Genomic DNA, 21,847 nt, shown 5'->3' with positions numbered 1-21,847 from the left:
AAAATTATCTTTAATTCTTATTTATCTTTTAAATTATTTTTAATTCTTATTTATCTACAAAATTATCTTTAATTCCCATTTATCCTCTCTCCTATTTTTTATTTTAAAAAATTTAAGAATTATTTAAATATTCTAACAAAATTATAAAATAACTTAAAAATATTTATTAAAAATACAAAAAAACAATTTTATATTTTTACTAAATATATTACAAAATTATGTACTAACAATTTAAATTATATTTTTTCCGGATGATCAATTTAAATGTTTTTCAATTATTTAATAATATGTAATAATTTTAAATAAACAAAATTCAAATAACAAAAAATTTTAAATATTTTATAGATTATTTAAATATTTAAATAACTAAATATTTATCATAACTAGATTTTAAATATAAAATAACGAAATTATGTAATAAATTTAAAAAAAATTATTCAAAGTAGAAAAATAATTATAACATAATATTTAAATTAATAATTATTTAATATATTACAAAATTAAAAATGAAATTATGTAATAATAGTATAATTTATGATTTTATGGATAATTAAATTCAATAAATAATTAATATTTTAAAATTTAAATATTTTACATATTATTTAAGTATTTAAATAAGTATATATTTTAAATAACAAAATATTTAACATAACTAGATTTTAAATAGTTAAAATAAAGAAATTATGTAATAAATTTAAAAAAAATCTAAAAAGTAGAAAAATAATTATAACATAATATTAAAATTAATAATAATTTAATATTTTTACATAATATTGTAAATAAGTAATTTCACTTATATCAAGTAATAATTTGAGAAAATAACTTTCAAGAATAATATTTATTAATAATAATTTTAAACTCTTAATCTGTATTTATTATATATATATACTAAAATTAATATTTATTGTCTTTTGCGATAAATGTATTTTTAGTGATCATGTATAAATTTATTTTGTTTTGTTATTTAATAGAAAATTTTTAATAATTATTGAAGATTAAATTACTGTTATTGAAATTTTGTTATTTAATAAAAAATACAATAAATACTTATTGTATTTATGGTATTTTTGTTATAAGTTATTGATTAATATGTAGTAGAGATTGTACTATTTATTGACTAAGTTAATATATTTTTCGTACTTATTGTATTTTTTGTAATTTTTGTAATTATTATATTTTTCATTATCAATATATTTTCAATAATTGAGTATTTTTGCTATAAATTTTCAATAACTATTGGAGATTAAAGTATTGTTATTTATTAGAGATAAGACTATTAATTTAGTTGTAATTATGAGTGTTCATGAGTTGGTTCAGTTTGGTCGTAGGCTATTTAGCCAATCAAATTGACCTGGTTAGGTTAGGGAGCTGGTCAATTGAAACCGACTAACCTTTTGTGAAAACCGACCCACTCAAGTTGTATTGGTTTGGGTCGATATTTTGGTTTCGTCAATCTATTCAAAAGATTTAAACTTATAAGTTTAATTTAATTTTAAAAATTATAGTGTAATTATTAAATAATAAATTTAAAAATTAGATTTATGATATAAAACATTTTAGACTAAGAAATATGGAAAAATTCACACTTTCCATATTAAAAATTATATTTAAAACATAAAATATTAATATATATCCATGGTTAGGTGTTCAATTTTGGTCGGTTTACAAATGACAAAAGTGAAACTGATACAACTTGGTCAAATTGGGAAATTTTTTAACCAAAGCCAACCTAAAATAATAGAAAATTGACCAACTTAGGTCAAGTTAATCTGGTTGGTTGGTTTCATCAGTTTGATTAATAAACCCAACTGAAGTTAATTATTGTATTATAAAAGTTTTATTAAAAATAGTATATAAAATATGAATAATTATTAATTATTCAAAAGTTGAAAATATAACACAATAGTATACTCTTATGTTTTTTTATTAGTGTCATTTATTAGAACACACTTTTAGGGATGGTAATTTTCCCCATCCCCGACAGTGACCCGACTTCCCCGACCTGATGGGGCTGGGAATGGGGATTATTTTGGTAGGGCAAGGGCAGGGATGGGGTTGGGATGGAGATTGAGGTTCCTACCCCACCTCGACCCTGATTATATAAAACCCTAATGGCATTCCCTTGATAACCAACATAAAGACGAGGATTCCCTTTCCTAATAAAAATCAAACCCTTTTTGGGATACTTTCCCTAAAAGTCTCAGGATTTTCCTTATAAAAGGAGGAATAAAGTACAACCATGACACTCATTATTTCCATTGCTACCCCAATCTGCTAAAACTCCTGAGCAACCAAAGCATATTCATTATCTCCCTTTGCAATAGGAATGGCAACGGGGCAGGGATCATATTCCCCGTCCCCGACCCCGACTCTGCCATTAACCCCCACACCCGTCCTCGATCATTGTCAAGGATAAAATTTGTCCTCCAGCCCTGATCCCTAATGGGGATGGGTTCCTCGTGGGACCCGAATCCCCAAAATTTTTTTAGAGAACAATATTTTGTTTGAAAAATAAATTGACTTAAAATAAATAAAAAATTTTAATTATAAATAATGCTTTAAATATGTTTTGATACATAGAAATAATATATAATATAAAAAACATTTAATCCCCTCCGTCGTCCCTGCCCTACCAAAACAATCCCCATGGGGTCAGGGAAGTCAGATCCCCATCGAGAATAAGGAAAATTGCCATCCCTACTTTGCAACCCTGATCCTAATAGTTCTTCGTCATTCAAGGAGACCATCCCCTCCTAGCCTACCACCCCACTTACGGTATCATCTAACATTATAGTTCTTTATCCTTCAAGGACTCCCTTGTACTATGGGATTTGTGACAAAGACCCCAACACTTTTTTTTTCATTAAAGACCCCCCTCCATCAGTGCTCCATCCGCTGTCTTAACGGAAAATTCTATTTCCGTTGTTAATGCAAAAGTAAAACCCAAAACTGCCCTTCCATTTTTCGGACAATTTTACCCTTATTTCCATTATTTGCCTTATGGTTGAAGGCCCATTTTAGTTTCTACCGCAGTGGTTCTGGTTCTCCTGACGCATAAGGGAACTTCTTCACACGCTGGAGCTTGAGTAGTGAAGTAACCTAGGCAAGGGAGCAACTGTATCAACATCTCCTACTATTTCAGTGCGCCTCCATCTTCTCATAAGTTTATGTTTAGTAGGGTTTATGTTAGGGATTTTTTTAGTGTTCTTGGTTTTGGTGTCTAATATGTACATGTGGATTCATTTGTTCAATTTCATCAGCCTGCAAACGATAGTTGCATGAAATGTCTGAGCACTGGACATTAAAAGATAATGTTCGAGACAGCCTATTCATTCTCCAATAGTTGCATAAAATGTCTTAGCACTGGACATTAGTATTATGCAAGTTTGTATTAAGCTTCTAATTTATTCATGGGTGCATCTATTCATTTTCCAATATCTTAATTTTATGTTACAAAAATGTCTAAGCACTCAACATTCACACTTGAGTCACCAAACAACCTTAAGTTTGAAATAAAGGTCTGCGACTATGAAAAGAAATGTGTCATTAGGGTGTCCAAGACGGCCTCGAACCCTCAGAAGCTCTTTTATACCTGCCCATGAAAAGTTGTGAGTGCAATATGCCTTCTCTTTGTTGGGATGATTGTAAATTGTTGGTAATTGTATGTAGTGAAAACAACCAAATGTAAAACCATGTGATTTCTTCAAATGGGTCGCCCCAATCAATCATTAGGATGATGTACCATGATGATGGTCAAGGAGTTCGTTTAAGGGAGGTGGAGAGGTCTGTAGCTGGGATAGATTGTCGGGCGAAGGCTTTGGAAGGCAAGTCTAAGTAGATGTTAATTGAAGGCATGGGGGATGATGCACCTGTTTAAACTGATAATCCTCTTCGGATTCATTATACTCTTTATGTTTAAAAAGTAGGGTGACATGGGAGAAGGACTAATGGGTCTCTGTCTTTTTTGATGTTCATATTTTAAGGCAATGGGTGCCAATGAACTATGCATGATAGGCGTTTGTATGTAATTTTATGTGACTTATATGTTTTGCAAGAAACCTAATACCCCATATTACCTGAATTTGTAGGATTTTTAAGATTTGGCTATGATGTTGGTACATATATTACTCATGGCTTTATTAGTAGGTGGTGTGTTGGATTTGCATGTTAGAGCTTAATTGGGTTGACAAATGTGCTATGGTTTTGTTTATCGTGTTGTGTGTGATGTGTTGATATGGATTGTGCATGAAAGGGGTCTTTGAGACCTTATTAGTGCGCTTCCTAGTATTGGGACCTTATCGTGGATTTAGTAGATAAAGCCAATAGAAGACAACATGATTAAACGATGTTTGATATCCTTATAAATGTTTGATAGGTCATTAATAACTATTCTTATTCCTTGTTCAAGTGTAAATGTTGATTAAACAAAACAAGTTTTTTAAACTAGTGATGTCCTAATACTCTCCCTAGGTCCCTTTCCCTTTCTCGAGGTCCTGATGGCAATGACACAACCCCTAGAGGTCCCAACACTCGTTCACAAGAGTCAAGCAAATGCAAGGAAATCCAAGCTAATGCAAGCTAACTCATTACTAGTACATGTCATTGCAGCATATTATATCCTTAACCCAATGAAGAGTTAATGCTAGGGGTGCTCATGGTTCGATTAATCAAACCGTTATTACCAGCTTTTAGAAAACCGGTAACTGAAACTAAATCGAAGCCAATCAATTAACCGGTTGATCAGTTCATTTAACTGTCGATTTTTTAATTTTTACAAAATACATTATAAAAATATATAATAAAAAATTATAAATATATAAAATATTATATTTTAAATAATAAATAATATATCATATATTATAAATATATATTTATATATAATGCATATTTATTCATTTATAATATATATAAATATATAAAAATATATCTATACCGGTCGGTTCGGTTAACCGCCGATTTTCTATATTGGTTAACTGAAACAAAACCGGTACCTTTGGTTTTTTTAAAAAACACTGAACTAAAATCGAGTAAATTGGTTCGGTTAACCGATATTTTGGTTTGGTTTCGGCCAATTTTTTCGATCAGTTTGGTTTTTCAGTTTTTTTTTTTCTCACCCCTAGTTAATGCAAACTATATATCCTTAACCAAATGAAGAGTTAATGCAAGGTATATATCCTTAACCCAATGAATATTTAATGCAAAATACATATTCAATCCTTAACCTAATGGAAAGATAATCCAAGTTATATCCAAAATATGTTACACCATAATAATTGTGATGAACATCAACACATTGTACCTATTTTACACCCCCATTACAAGTATTTATATTGTTAATCCAAGCAAAAAAACCTGTAAAGTACCATAAATTAAATAATTAGCTCTTTCAACAAGGAAAACCCACCAAAAAAAAAGGGATCTTTGGTTTGGTTTAACTGAATTCAACATACTTGTGATGGTGGTTTCACCCTTCCCCTCCCCCCAACAGGCATCTTCATCATCCGTTCCTGACTTGCCTACAACATACACAACACAACTGGGTTGTTAGATTCACCAACAAATGACAATTTCATTGTGTCACCTAACCAACAATACTTGGGTGTTGATATTTGATTTCTTGGACAATATAATTGAAGTTCTGCCCCCACTCAATCCATGTTCATTGGTATTTGACTAAGTTGCCTACATATAAGCATATGAGTCACAAGCTATTGAGTTAGTGGATCAAGATTAAACACACATGTTTACTTGTGATTGATATTCTAAGGGAAGATGTTACTTGTACAAGTGTGTGTTGGTTTGGCTCTGTTAGTGTCCCACCTCTACGTATTCCTCTTCCTCTATTATATACAATTGTGTTTTGACCAACATGATGTGCTCCACCACCTCTACCCATTCCTTTTCCTCTACCATATGTACTTGTACTTTGACCTTGACCAACTAGATGTGTAAACTCAGCTATACCCATTCCTATTCCCCCACCATGCATACCTCCATTTTGACCAACCTTTGTGCTCCACCATCCCTACCCCTACCCATCTCGATTCCATTTGTTGGGATATTTTGATTGGCCTATGCAAAACAAATATTGTTTAATTAGTTTGTGCCAAGAAATATCAAAACAAACCACACTAAGGATTCCATTTACTTTTGAGGGAATGTGTTGTGCTTGAGACTGTATTTGTAGATGCATACCCCTATCCATACTATGCCATGAAGAAGTAGATTGACAAACTTGTTATGAAGAAAAATTTGTGAAAGAACCTATTGTGCCCGGTTCACACCCATGCTCGATGCCCCTACCCATTGCTAGCACATTGTTACTTTATTGTCTGATCTATACATATAACAAAGAAAAATAAATTCAACAAAACATAAGATTTGATTAGAAAACAACTGAACAAATGAACTTAATAAATTAAGTGTACTTCTCTAAATGAATAAATGTATGCATAAGGACTTAGAAAAAATGTTAGAAGACACCAAATAAAGAATAGAAATCATAATGAAAGAAGGTTCAACGAAACATAAAAGTACCTATGATATGGTTTACCTGGTGTTGATTATTATTGACATGATTGCTACCTCTTCCCTGGCCCTTGCATCTTCTTTGATTGTGCCCTTCAACCCTACAAATTGTACACCTCATCTTCCTAAACCTCCTAGACACATGACCCCTAGAAGTGACTTCATCTAGTCCCTTCCTCCTGGCCTTTTTTGGCCTACTAGGTTGCTTTCTAAAGGGTGGTGACTTGATTGGAATACCTTCTCCTTGGACATTGTGATTCATTGGGCATTGGCAACACATAATGACTATATGGCTTTAAACATCTATCATTTTTGTACAATGGGTTAACATAGTCATATATGTTTCCTTGTTGTGATTGAATGCATGCAATTGCATGACAACATGCCCTATTAGTGCCCATACTCGACAGCTACAAGTCTTGGCCTGGAAATTCACAACAACTCTTCTTCTTGAATGTTAAATTTCAAAATTCCCATTACCCGCATACACAAAGAAGCAATTCCTGGTTTGTGCTTGAGCAATGTTCAATTTCTTCTGGACATTAGGACATACTAGCCCCTTGCCCTTTCTCAGCTTATCCTATCTTGACTACACCAGTTTCATCATTTTCCTTCTAATGGTATCAACAAGAGTGAATGTGGGCTTGTCTTCGCAATCTAAAATTCATTTGTTAAATGACTCCGAAAAATTGTTGCAGATATCATCACTCCTAGCCCTAGGTCCAAAATTAGATATGGACCATAGGTTAGAAGACACAACCCTTAACCAGTCATAGGCATCACTGTTTAGGCTTTTCAACTTATGCCATTGCAGCAATCCAAAGACAATCCCTAATGTCCTTTCCCTTGAACCAAGTATTAAACTTAGCATACATGTGCCTAACACAGAACCTGTGATCATCTCCTGACATTAGAGCCTAAAAACACTCCACCAGCGCCTACAAGGAAAAGAAAGTGGATATTTACTTAGTATTTTGATATGGTAATTGGTAATAAATGCATTCTAATATAAATATATAGATATGGTATTACATATACCTTTTGCCTGTCAGATATGTTAGTCCAATTACACTCATCTAGACTTTTAATGCAATCAATTAATAACCTCAAAAACAAGATCCTAGCATCCTTTTCCTTAGCCTCCACAATAGCAAAATGCTATTGGGAAAATACCATTGTTACCAATAGCATGTAATATCTGCCCTAAATGGGGTTCATTCAAATGAGACCTATCCAACCCTATGATAGAGTGGCATCCATCCTTGAAACCATTTCTCATTGCAACTAAAGAAACAAAGAGTCTCTGGAACTCCCCTATACACCCTTCACCTGTACAATCCTTACGAAACCCGATCTTCATCACACTCCTAGGATTTGTCTACAAAATGACTTCAGAATAATTTGTCAACCTACTGTATTGCTCAATATGCACACCTTCAATGTCAACAACTGCCCTCCTCTTTGCACGGTGTGCTCTAGAAAACTCCAACACTATATTGTTGGAGGGTTTCCTTTTGCAAAGCATTATCCTTCTAATTTGGGTCATCCCTGAACTTATCCTTGTACCTATCTGCCAACTAAGTAAATGTGGCCCTTGTGTTTGCATACACATGCTCACATGTGTGATTACACTTGAATGACTTTATTTGGAAACCTTCCTTACTTTGAAACCATGAAGCATGGACACACTAATCACACTTATTCTTTTTACAAATAGTTGTAGCCCCAGTACCTTCATTCTTTACTACCTGATGTCAAACCATTCAAAATTGTATAATTAACCAATGCCTTCTTGAATGTTGTTGAATTGGAGAACACCATGCCCACAACCAATTGTGGATTCTCCATCTGTCTCTCAACAAAAGATTCAAGCTTGGGCCTCTCATCTTCATCAGACCCATGCAAACTATGCAAATCATTAGGTTGTTCATAATCAAACAATACTTCTGACCCAACAACAGGGTCTTCACAACTTTTGACATTTGCACTCCTAGCTTCATCATCAACACACCTAGTCTCATCATCAACACACTCTTCTTCACCATATTTAGCCTCAAGATTATCTTCATCTTCAGTTTCTAATTCAAACTCAGGGTCACTCTACATCAGTCCCATTGTCTGGATTAGACTCATTGCCAAAGAAGAAAACATCGTTACCACCATAATCCAATCCATCCACATGGTCAAGTTCAATTGGTAGTGGCTCATGTTTGTTTGAACCAACTGGTGACTTCTCAACTATTGACATATCAGCTTTTGATAGCCCAAGCTGTAAAAACCCATCCTTTGAGAGCCCATCTTGTGATACCCTAGCTTGTGATAGTCTGGATCTTGACAAATTATTGCCATCACTCTTACATCTAATGACAAATACTGATATGTCCATGCCTATCATAGAACCTACACATTTCTAGTATATCAACATCACATTTTAACCCTACTAAACCATCATCTGGGCCTACATTAGACTTCCTATAAAATACTTCACCGATGAAACTGTACCCAAGATCTTTCACCAACAAATGTATCTCAATAAGAGACAAAAGATCACCATCAACATCAACATTGTGGTTCACAAGCACATCACCACCAGTGTATATCATTGGTGGTATGTTAAAAAAGAACCCACCATTGTGTATGTTGATGGTGTATGTCTTACCTGACATCTGAAACAACAACCAAGGAACACCACCAATGTTAATACCATATCCAAAACACACAAACACATTTGGATAGAGAGTTAAAAGAGAGGAAAAGAGATTGAGAGAGGGAGATAGAGGGAGAGAGGAGGAGAGAGAGGGAAGGAGGGAGAGAGAGACTATTAACAAGGAAATCACCCCATTATTTCCCTTATTATACAATATATAACAATATATGTATCCAATATATACACAATATAGATACAAAATACATTAACAAGGATCTAACCCTACAGAAATAAATGTGATACTTGTATGAGATTAGTTGAATAATGGCTAACCTACATATATATTTGGTTTACCTAAACCCCCACCCCTTCTTTTTCTTGCTATTTAGTAGTTCCCCCCTTCTTTTTTTGTAGACTTCCCATAACCCCCTGACATAAGATATATTAAGTTTATTTGGTATTTTTGTGAAACAAGCCCCACCCCCTCTTTTTCTTATACATCCCAGTTGTTTCCCCCACTCTTTTTAGGCTTTTACCCAAGCCCCTTTCATTTCACCCCTTATACACATGGTGGGGGACCAATGGAAGGCCATAAACACATTTCATCTTAATAACCACTTCAAATCTAACACTAAAGACCAGCAAACATCATTTTCTAACACATTAACACAAGGTTCTAATGAAACAAATCAGGCATGTTAGCCAAATAAAAGACAACATGCAAGTACAAACACAAAGGTCTGAATAGAATATTCAAATCAAATAATACATATAAACTTTGTCTAGAAGCTGACAAATTGATCAATATAAATATTAGGGTTCCTTTCAAATAAATCACTAGCAAACCGATCACTGATAACAACACATGTAACAAACCCTAGAAACTATGTCTTCATTTCAAAGAACTCACTAAATAATATTCCTTAACCCCTATTTTACAAAAAAAATGAAGAGTTTACCTTCTTCAATGACGATAGCGATGAAACAACTTTCTTCTACGACCACGACACCGAAACAGTAATCTTCTTCAACCACAACAAGGAAATGCCCTTTCTTCTAGGCCAATGGCAAGTGAAACTTACTCTCCGAATACAATGTAAAAATTGGCAAATATAAGTTTATCCTTGTCTATACCCACCGCTCCACATTGAGGTTTAACCAAGAAGTCTAGCAAAGAATGACTCTTAGGAGAACATAGTGCTTTCTAGGGTTTTGACTAAAATGCCTTTTTTTTCTTGAGCAAAGTATGAATAGGCCCAATGCAGAAATCTGAACACCAGGCCGGCCCATACAGAATTTACAATGACTCTCAAATTCAACTTTTGAAATTATAAGACCGATTCCCACGCCATGTAAGCGTCACACTTCTACCCATGCTTTTCCTGTGAGGTGGCAATCCAACTTAGATTACATGTCACAATAACATTTATTTAAAATTTTATTTTGAAATTTACCCTTAAATTGCAAAGACTAAAATGACCCTGTTAGGGCCCATGACCATTGTTCTCTCCCGCCCTCCCTATTCTCTCTTTCGTTCTCTCACACTCTCAACACTCTTCTCTTCGACTGCTTCTCCAACTGCAACTTTCATTCTCTTACACTTTCAACTCTCTTCTCTTCGACTGCTTCTGCAACTACAACTGCAAGTTCTCCTCCCCAGCGTCGCTCCTCTTTCTCACTCTTATTTTCTCCTTCCTCGCTCCCCTTCAGTCTCCCCAGCGACGCTCCTTTCCATCTTTAACCTTCGTCTTCTCAGACAAGTGTTAGCAGAGGACAACTCCAAGGTTTCCTTCTTTCTCTGTTAAATTAAGTTTTTGAGGAACAAAACCCTAGTTTCCATGGCTTCCAAGAAGAAGGCGTCCATAGGTATTGCTCTATTGTCCATGTACAATGACGAAGATGAGGACATGGAGGATCTTGACGAAGAAGAAGAAGGAGAAGATGTAGAAAACAAAGAAGACGTGGTTGTTTCTGCATCTTCCCCTGAAGCTACTACTACTCCTAAGTATGAAGTTTCCCTTCCCAACGATAATTCGACCCCCCAAAGCGATAGGGCTGCAGCATGGACGCCACAACAGCCCCAAACGTCACTTCCACCCTCACCGTTGCAACAGGTTCCACCTCCACAGCATGCCAATCTTTCGGATGGTCAAGGAATGAAAAAAGGGTCTTTGGCAATCGTCGATTACGCCCAAGACAAAACCACTATGTCTCCTGAACCTGAGTTATTTGGTTCCTCAATATTTATAACCACAGATAGCTTTTAACTTGATTATTTGTTTAATTGAGAACCGAATCATCGATAAAGAGATTGTTGAGAAATTTAATTTGTAGAAATTTATTTATATTCATGAATTTACCCACTTGAGGATAGAGCAACAATCATATCTGCAATTGTAGAATTGAGCTCCATTTACAGTGGTTGTGATGTTAATTTGTTCCATGAGAAGTTTAGGATAATTCCTTCTATTTACTTATTGAACTATATTCCTTGTATTTTGTACTAGTTCAACTATTTTTGAAACCTTTAGATGGTAAAGCATCATCCATGGTTCTATTTACACTGATCTAAAAGTGTTCAGTTTATAATCTATAATTCCATACATTGAAGAATTTTAATTTACACCAAAAATCAATCCAACAAATAGAATTAACCAACTACAAGAATGATTCATTTTGAACTACTATTTTCAAAACCAGATCGAATCGAACAGTCAGACTGGAAAAACTGGGAACTGGTCACTTGAACGGTTCCGTTTTCCTCTAAAACTATTTTCCCCCAACTTGGAGGACAGAACAAACCTGGAAGACACAAAGAATTTTAAGGGTTCATGCTAGTAAATGGAGGTTGATCTCTTAAAAGCCAAGCTACTTTTAGAACCATCAACCTGGAGGACACAACAAACATAGAATTACACAAAATCTTCTCAAATTGATAGTCAACCAAATTGAATCATCCACCAAAATCTGGTAAGCAACAACTATATGCTTGCAAAAATTCCTCATTGTGCTTAGACTCATATGGGATCGGATAAATAGGACCATGCATAACAATGATTGTCTATAGATAAGACAGATTTTGGAGTTAATAAAGTCATATCTCTTCTCCAAGCAAACCAAGACAGTCCTTTATTGTCAAATGATATTGCTTTTTTTCTATGATTTTTGCATGCCTTTATATTTAAAATTGTTATTTTAATTCTATCATGTTAAAGTTTTACCAAGTTACATGATACTTACTAGGCTGGTACATTTGGCCCTGTCTTTGCCAATGGGTCATTAAGATATGTTTTTTTTTTTAAATAAAACAAAATTCATTTGAAAAAATGATACCTTAGGAAGGTGATAAAGCATCACACAAAGAGAAAATAAACTCAAGAGCCCCACAATCATCCCACTGCTCCCATACTAATACCCCTAGAACCGAATGGAAAAATTTGATAATATTTTCTCCAAACAACCTCTATCACAGTCCGATAACACAAACCAATGTATTATTTTAATGTCAAATGATATTAGTTGTTTGCAATGGCTTTCGGATGTTTTTATATTAAAAATTATCATTTTAACTCTATCTTGATAAATTTTTACCAAGTTAGGTGATGGTTACCAGGTTGGCACATTTGGCACCTTATTTGTCAAGGGGCCATTAAGATCTGATTTTTTTTTTTGTTGAAGAATAAGATAAAATTCATTAGGAAAAATAATACATTAGGATGGTGATAATCCATAAAGAATTCCTAAAACTCAACTTTGATCTCACAAATTCCATACTAATACCCATAGAACCGAATGACAAAATCTTATCATCTTTTCTTTAAACAACCTCTATCACAGTCCAAAAAACAAACCAAAACATTTCTTTATTGCCACAAGATATTGTTTCTTTTCTATGCTTTTGCATGCCTTTAAATTTCAAATTGTCATTTTAATTCTATCCTGGTAAAGTTTTACCAAGTTAGACGATGCTTTCTAGGTTGGCACATTTGGCCCCGTCTTTATCAATGGGCCATTAAGATATGTTTTCTTTTTGAAAAATAAAACAAAATTCATTTGAAAAAAAGAAATACCTTAGGAAGATAATAAAGCATCACCCAAAGAGACATGTCCTTCCCCCTGTCACCTCTTCCCCCCACCCTTATTTCAAATTTTGTAATCCCTCATGGGTATTCACTCCCAACTTTAAAACAACAAGCTCACCAGAGTTGCTGGTCCCATCTTCTCCCCCCTACCTTACCCTATCTGAGTTCAAAGCAATTTAATTCTTTGAAATATTTTGATTCCTTTTGTAGTTTGATCTAATCTCTATATGGTTTGTCATGTTGACAAATCATTTATTGAGATATACATCTCCTCCCCCCTATCTTTTGTAGTTTGATTTAATATTGTTAGGTAATGAATTAAATATAGACTACTACACATATTGGTGTCAGTTACACTTCTATCATGTTATCACAATTTCTTTAAATGTCAAATGGATAAACTTTTATAATTTCCTTAAGTTTATTGATGTGGATATAATCATCCGCAATTGAAATTAATGTCCTAGCATCAATATTTGAGTTATGTCACTTAATTCAATTGTAATAGTGTTTTACTTATCATGTTTCATCATATCTAAGCATGCTTTTAGTGAATTAAATTGATTTCTTCCGTCATCATTGTGCTTAAGAAAGTGTGTATCACCGAAATTGACATGGGGCTGTTTGGTTGCATAGTAATCTTTATTTATTTTTTTCCTCTTGTTGAATAGTGTGCCAATTTGTTTGAGTTTTAATCAGACAAAAAGGAAAACTTTATACAATTAGTTTTATCTCAAGTTGATATACTTGGCACTATGGGTTAAGTATGAATATGAGTATGCGTTTGTAAGCATCTTAGGTGGGATTTGCATAGTCATATTATAGATATGGATATGTGATGGTTGAGTATGAGTTTGTAACAACCAAGTATTAGGTTATGAAAGTTAATTTGATATGTTAATGGATATCATTCAATGCAATTCATATACATGATTGTTGTAATTTATTTTGTGCCTTGCTGAATTATGTACTAATTCATTTCTCTGTATTAGTTATTAAAAAAGATTGGGATCTAGTTTTAGCTGCTCATATATTGATGCTAATCAATTTTTATTGGTCACAGGTGGTGGTGTTCTTTGGAATGTATCAAGTGATTTGGAAAGGGAGCTTCAATTTACCTACAAAACTTTGTTCTTCCCGATGGAGGTGGATGCAAAAGCAATATCATACTTTTAGATGTGGCATTTATTTTGATCTCTCTTAATGGCGAACAAAGATCATGTTCGGTGTTTTTTGGACAGGCATATCATATCTATTAGGGATGATTTATTGAATTTATTTTAATAAATTCATATGTATAGTAATTACTGTAAATACCAAAAACCTTGTCATAAGGACTATTATGGTGTTGGTTAAATATTTTTGGACGACGGAATTATTACTCACAATGTTTTCGATAATGGTGTTATTGTTAATTCCACATCAGACTACGATTCAATATTAGCTTGATGGGCTAAAATGCCTAACTCTTGGAATATATTTATGTAGATGGATGTGAAGTGTTGAATGGAAAAGTAAGACATGAGACCATGCTCACCCCCTCCTAAATGAACATTTATCAGATAAGGAGGTTATGAAGGTTGATGCAAAGGCTTGATGGGATGAAATGTTCAAATTCATTCACGTAATGCTTAAGAATGAAGGTTAGTTTTGATGCTTATAATACTTATAAATTTAAGAATGAAGGTTTTTATATAGTTAGTTTTGATGTCTAATATAGTATTCAGACATTTAATATAAAGTTTACTATCTATTCAGACTCATCTAATATAAAGTTCACTATTTAAACACTATGAACAAAAAAGGGTTTCAATCTTTCTAACTCATAACTTAATAGCACCGTATGCCTTGATAGCAATATTGATAAGATGTAACCAAGATGAGCATTGGATTAGTTTTTTGGCATAGCTTGAAATTCCATCTTCATTGCCATTAAAACCTTACACGAACCAAGTTTTGCACCACCTTTATTCAAGAATTGATTGATGTCGATAGAAAATCAAATGAAAAAAGTTCCAAACCATATTGTTGTAATTCATACATCATAAGTATTCCTTTTCCTAATGAACTTTATCTTATTATTCAACAAAAAAAAATAAAAAAATAAAAACAAATCTTAATGGCCCATTGGCAAATAAGGTGCCAAATGTACCAATCTGGTAATCATCACTTAACTTGGTAAAAATTTACTAAGATGGAGTTAAAATGACAATTTTTAATATAAAAACATCCGAAAGCCTTTGGAAACAAGTAATACTTTTGACAATAAAATAATACATTGGTTTGTATTATTGAATTGTGATGGAGGTTGTTTGGAGAAAAGATTATTAGATTTTGCCATTCGATTTTAGGGGTATTAGTATGGGATCAGTGGGATGATTGTGGGTCTCTTGGGTTTATTTTCTCTTTGGGTGATGCTTTATCATTTTCTTAAGGTATTCTTTTTTTCAAACAAATTTTATCTTATTTTTCAAAAAAAAAAATGATATCTTAATGACCCATTGGTAAAGACGGGGCCAAATGTGCCAACCTGGAAAGCATCATCTAACTTGGTAAAACTTTATTGGGATAGAATTAAAATGACAATTTGAAATATAAAGGCATACAAAAACCATAGAAAAAAAGAAGTAATATCATGTGACAATAAAAAAATATTTGGGTTTATTTTTTGGACTGTGATAGATGTTGTTTAGAGAAAACATAATAAGATTTTGTCATTCAGTTCTACGGGTATTAGTATGGGATCTGTGAGATCAATGTTGGGCTTTTGGAATTTTTATGGATTATCACAATCCTAATGTATTCTTTTTTCTAATGAAATTTATCTTAATCTTCAACAAAAAAAAAACAAATCTTAATGGCCCTTTGAAAAATAAGGTACCAAATGTGCCAACCTGGTAACCATCACCAAAATTGGTAAAAATTTACTAAGATGGAGTTAAAATGACAATTTTTAATATAAAAACATCTGAAAGCCTTTGGAAACAAACAATATCTTTTGATAATAAAATAATACATTTGTTTGTATTATCAAACTGTGATAGAGGTTGTTTGGAGAAAAGATTATCAAATTTTGTCATTCGGTTGTAGGGGTATTAGTATGGGACCAGTGGGATGATTGTGGGGCTCTTGGGTTTATTTCATCTTTGGGTGATGCTTTATCACCTTCCTAAGGTATCCTTTTTTCAAATGAATTTTGTTTTATTTAAAAAAAAAAACATATTTTAATGTCCCATTCGCAGAGACGGAGCCAAATGTGCCAACCTAGTAAGCATCATCTAACTTGGTAAAACTTTATTAGGATAGAATTAAAATGACAATTTGAAATATAAAGACATGCAAAAACCATAGAAAAAAAGCAATATCATTTGACAATAAAGGAATATCTTGGTTTATTTTTTGGACTGCGACAGAGGTTGTTTGAACTTTTAGAAGCACTTTTAACTGCCCCTATACATGACTTTTAGCACCAGTGCAATAGAGGCAGTCGCATGTGCCTCTAAAAGTCCAATTTAGAGGCGGATTTTCTAATGCTCAACCAAATGCCTTTAAAACATTTAGCGATAGGGCTTTTAGAGGCATTTACCTAGTCGTCTCTTATAATCTTTAGAGGCATTTTTTACTCTTTTAGAGGCAATTATGGCCGTATCTATAGATGAATTTTTCAGTAGTGAATTTATTCTTTTTCCCAATGAATTTTATTTTATTCTTCAAAAAAAAAAATCTTAATGACTTTTGACAGATATGACAATTATGGCCAAATGTGTCGACCTAGCAAGCATCAACTAACTTGGTAAAAATTTATCAAATTGGACTTAAAATGTCAATTTTAAATATAATGGCATGCAAAAGCTATTGCAAACAAGTAATATCATTTGACAATAAATGAATTATTAGATTGTGATAAAGGTTGTTTGGAGAAAAGATTATAAGATTTTGCCATTTGGTTCTATGGGTATTAGTATGGGATCTTCGAATAGCACAACTTAAAATGGATCTGATCCAGTGGAAGGCCTATCTTCGAGTTGAGTTGCCTAATTGAAGACCTCCGCTTAAAACCTTGCTTATCAACAAGGGAATCAAAAGGCTGTTTAGTTTAAGTGGAAAATTTTAGAAGGGGAATACTCCAGTTAGAACCAATCAAATGTGTCACAATCCCCTCCATATATAGAAGACCTCTAAGGGGTCCCATCACTCAATAAATCATATAAGAAGCTTCACTAGTTTATCAATTGGCAGAGCATAACCATCAGACAAAGATTATGACCAAACATTCAAGAGGGAGGAGAAACAATTATGAAGGTGATGTATATCATTATAGTTTTAGAATAAATAAATTTATAACTCAGATCAAAGTGAATAGTGATGAACAAGAAAAAATTGAAACATGTACCGCTGAAGTCTTAGTTGTGGAAACTGATCTGACCAAGGAACTACTTCTTGGAGCCAATAAGGTTGGAGGGGGCTCACTTGTATCTGATGAAGAGAAAAGAGGTGTCCCAAGAGGGGTAAGAAGCCTATTCATGGAAATTGAAGGAAACAAACATTAGTTGTCAAATGCTAGTTTGAGTTCAATTTTCTAATTATACATCATCTATCTAAGGTACTTACACCTGTTTATTAAGGGAAAGAAAAACATATACACAACCATACTTGTTGGTGGTAAGATTATATTATCAATATCAAAGAATTAGAAACAAAAAAAGTGTTTCATTTCCATACTATGCCATATGAAAACAAAAGATTCTTTCATAGAAATGTGATTCCACAACGAGATTAGTACAAAAGTAATTTGCAGAACAAACTCATTTTGGTTGAGAATCGACTCAGGTCTGTTGGGCTAGGAGCAATAACTTGACCATAAGATTGAAAAGTTGGTGAATATAAGCTTTTAACATTACAAATTTAACCATTGTAGTTGTGCGTTGGCACTTGGCACCTACAAGTCAGTACTGTATTTTGAATCTTAGGAGGGATAATCTGTGATCCATGATTTGGATTCTAATTTAGAAATTACTTCTTGGATTTGCATCACATAATTATTTATTTGTAAATCTTGATAGGTACAATGGCATTTTGAGGTCTAGTCTAGAAATGCTAATAGTACTAGGGAAAATTGTAAGGCACTACGTGGAACAATTTTGCTCAGTTGACTAGAAATAAGGGGCTTCATACAGTTGAAAAGGAAAAGATACAGGGCATTTCAAATAATGAATAATGAGAAAATTACAAGCATGCCATTAGAGAAAAAGTAACAATCATATGATTCGGGTAGCTGCTAAGAACTGGATAGACTACTATATATATGGTAGTCTATAGTAGTCTGATGGCATATAAATCACCTTACACGAAAATAAAAACTAAATTCTTCCATCTAAGGATTTTTTGTTTTAATTAATACATCTGTTAAAATCATATCTATCAACTACTTGCCAACTTGGAACTGAAAAGTAAATGAAAAATAAAAGCTACCTAAGCCACGCTATTTCCTATATTCATTCCACATTGGATTTACTTAACAGACCATGTAAACTTTACTACGATCAAACATTCTATAACTTCATTAAGATCGTGGCAATAATGTCGAAGTAACCAATAGCTCTCTTTCATGATTTCTTGAATTTTTTTTGGAGATGCTACCTGTTATTGATTTATGAACTTCAAGAGACTTTTCTTATGGTTCAAAATATGTTTCATATTTGACCACAATAGGCCTACTTTAGTAAACTGTATCCTAATTGGTTCACTTTTCCTATCTTAATTTCATTAGCTACAGAAATGGCCAGCAAATCTTCCTTTACGAGTTAATTTCCTTATTACTGAAGAATCATTTACTGAATGAAAAAGCCATTAGAATGATAAAAGCAAATGAATTCCCAGGTAGCAGCAATAAGACAACCTCAGAGTGCTATCAACAATTGCTGGGTAGCCTCTCTAGACCAAATAATACGATGAGAAACACCGAACAACATTCTCAAGCAAGAAGATCCTAGCACCGTCGGACCTCACACTAACAAATTTTACCATGTTAAGGATCTAGACTTCAAGAGGAATTGAATTCCCATTGTCTCTTATTGGTTAGCACTTAGCTAAATAGAAAATGCAATTAGCGAATAGAAGACCACCATGGCTAGCCAGAGAGATGGAGAGAATTTTATTCAATATAGGAAGGAGACTATTAAAGCTAGCAAGCAAGTAAATGACAAAAAGTGATCTGAAAACTAACAACCATACAAATTACGTCAGGGAGAAAATTATGGACAGAACGCATACCAATCCTAATCATGCTTTCCAGCCCCCATCCACTGAAGAGAGTAGATCGTCGATTCCATTCCTCGCTAGTTTTACTGGTCCAACTGATAATTCTCCCCAATTTCATCGATACTGAAGACATTCATAACCAGAACTATTAACAAATATGATATTTTTTTATTAAGAAAATATCAAAATAATAAATTTGACTTTGACTAATTTCTTCTAAAAAATTTATTATCAGGAGGAAATCAAACATTGGCGTTCCTTCTTAAGTATTTAACTAAGCAACTAGAGTCAGAAAGGGCGAAATGACAAGCAGAAAATAATAGTGATAAATAAATTGTAGAATCAAATAAAAATGAAAAAATGAGAAAAATATTTAACATCATTCTTAGGCTAGAAAATAATACTATCGTAGATATAAAGTTCTAGCAAAGAAATACGGATGCCCTCTAAATTTGCACAGGTGCACATAGGAACATCAACCTAATCAAAATCAACATCAAATTGATCAGTTCCTCTAACAATTTCTATCGTCTCGCTGAAATAGCAAGAACAGCCTACTGGAAGCTGACAAATTTTGAAATTGAATAAAAAAAATGAAATTTCTATCGTCTCCCTGAAATAGCAAGAACAACCTAGAGAAGAGATCCAAGTTTTCATCTGTATCTCTCGAGATGGCAGCGTTGCTCCGACCTCTCCGGAGTTGCGATCCCGCCGGAACAATCCTCCCTCCGGCCAAAGAATCCCTTGAGATGTGATTCATATCGACCAATCTGAAAGAGAGACCATGGATAACAGAGAGAGATGGGGTGGTGGCAGAAAATGCAATAGTAGATACAAAGCGAGAAGTATAGCTTTTCTTTTTATGGCTTTGTTCTTTTATGTGAAGATGTTCTTGGAGAGAGAGAGAGAGAGAGAGAGAGGGACATAGGGAGAGAGTCGTGGATCTGTACGGTACTTGGTGCAGTTGTAAGTAAAGCTTGGTGATAATAAAGACGAGAAATAAAAGTGACAGAGGAGAGAGAGTAGCCTAAGTTCAGTCGAAGGTCGAAAAGTCGCATGAAGAAATAGTAAGAGAAGAGAGTTGAGAGTGTGAGAGAACGAATGAGAGGGAAGAGGGAGGGCGGGAGAGAACAATGACCGTGGGCCTAGTAGGGTCATTTTAGTCTTTTCAATTTAAGGTTAAATTTCAAAATAAAAATTTAAATAAATGTTATTGTGACATGGAATCCAAGCTGGATTGCCACCTCACATGAAAAGCATAGGTAAAAGTGTGATGTTTACATGGTGTGGGAATCAGTCTTATAATTTCAAAAGTTGAATTTGAGAGTCATTATAAATTCTGTATGGGCTGGCCTGGGGTTCAGGTTTCTGCAATGGGGCTGTCCATACTTTTTCCTTTTTTCTTCAGCATTCGGTAATTGGGAGTGAGATGGCCATTTTGGTCATTTTGAAAGTTTGCATTCTTGTCCAATGACTTAACAGAGGGCTATTTTGGTTAAATACCACCATTCGTCATGTCCGTTGAGACGGAGGGGGTCTTTGTCTAACATCTAAAGTTCAGGGGGCCTTTGTCGCAAAAAAAAGTGCAGGGTTTTTTATCATATACCCCATAGTATAAGGGATCCGTGTAATTAATCATACTATTTTTACTATAATTATCATCATCTAAAATTATAACGTGAGAAGCACATGCATATTTGTTAATATAGAATAAAAAAATATTGCCCCCTTAACAATGCACTACCATGTGTTAATTTACTTAAATCAATCATCCCAAATTAACCACTGATTGATAACAAATTTAGTACTATATATTAAAAATGTAATGTCTATTCCGATGGTTATAAATTAGAATTAGAAAAAATGACATTTTTATCTTCAATTTAATCTAAAAGCTTAGGTGGGTTATGGATCTTTGGTGAAGAAAACTTGAAGAAATTAGACATCTTGGCTTGCATTATTGTTCTTGAAAATTCAAGGCTTCTAAGATTGAGACGTTCTATTCAAACATAGCAACCCAATGTTAGGATTAGAACGTGAAGGAGAGAACATTTGTGCACCTATATGCCGTACCAGGTGTCTCAAAACTCAAAAGACATTCAGGTCTTTTTGTTTTATTGAAATAAAATAAAAGAGGGATAGAATTGTGGGATGAAAAAAGTAATGATCGAAGGCTAACTTTGGAAATGAAAATCAGGGTATTTTGACGAATGACAATTACCATTCTTATTTTTATTAATGGTTATAGATATAGATTACAGAGTTATAAATATAAATATTAGGAGTGAGCAAGAAAAATAAAAAAATCGATCAAAACCAAACCAAAAAT

At 33.4% G+C, this 21,847-nt stretch overlaps 1 protein-coding gene across 10 annotated transcripts; it reads right to left on the bottom strand.

The window, feature by feature from the left end:
- Positions 1-5,156: 5,156 nt before the first annotated feature.
- Positions 5,157-20,645, bottom strand: LOC148846436 (uncharacterized). 10 transcript variants are annotated; one of them, XR_016102477.1, is made up of 6 exons: positions 20,151-20,645; positions 19,531-19,641; positions 17,651-17,733; positions 6,554-7,466; positions 5,451-5,516; positions 5,157-5,352 (listed from the first exon to the last, which is right to left on the bottom strand). XR_016102477.1 is itself a non-coding variant. In XM_088955745.1 (5 exons), the coding sequence occupies exons 1-5, from the start codon at positions 20,173-20,175 to the stop codon at positions 5,326-5,328; spliced, it is 312 nt and encodes a 103-aa protein (XP_088811871.1). In that variant the 5' UTR covers positions 20,176-20,645; the 3' UTR covers positions 5,157-5,325. The 10 variants fall into 10 exon arrangements, 4 of the variants coding, with proteins under 4 accessions (XP_088811871.1, XP_088811869.1, XP_088811870.1 ...); XR_016102475.1 differs by having other exon boundaries at positions 17,651-17,774; positions 20,151-20,616; XR_016102478.1 differs by lacking the exon at positions 6,554-7,466 and having other exon boundaries at positions 17,651-17,774; positions 20,209-20,616.
- Positions 20,646-21,847: the final 1,202 nt, after the last annotated feature.

The sequence above is a fragment of the Nelumbo lutea genome, chromosome 7, assembly GCF_056320005.1.
Source record: "Nelumbo lutea isolate HS-2025 chromosome 7, American lotus-T2T, whole genome shotgun sequence".
NCBI classification, from domain to species: domain Eukaryota; kingdom Viridiplantae; phylum Streptophyta; class Magnoliopsida; order Proteales; family Nelumbonaceae; genus Nelumbo; species Nelumbo lutea.
This window is presented reverse-complemented; position numbering and strand designations above follow the sequence as displayed.

Coding starts and splice junctions, on each gene's coding strand:
- LOC148846436 (XM_088955742.1), bottom strand. CDS start 20,278: ATGAATCACATCTCAAGGGATTCTTTGGCCGGAGGGAGGATTGTTCCG. Junction 17,775..19,530: donor GGAAAGCATGATTAGGATTG/GTATGCGTTCTG, acceptor TTCCATGAATAG/GCTTCTTACCCCTCTTGGGA. Junction 12,064..17,650: donor CCACAACTAAGACTTCAGCG/GTACATGTTTCA, acceptor TGTGTCCTCCAG/GTTGATGGTTCTAAAAGTAG.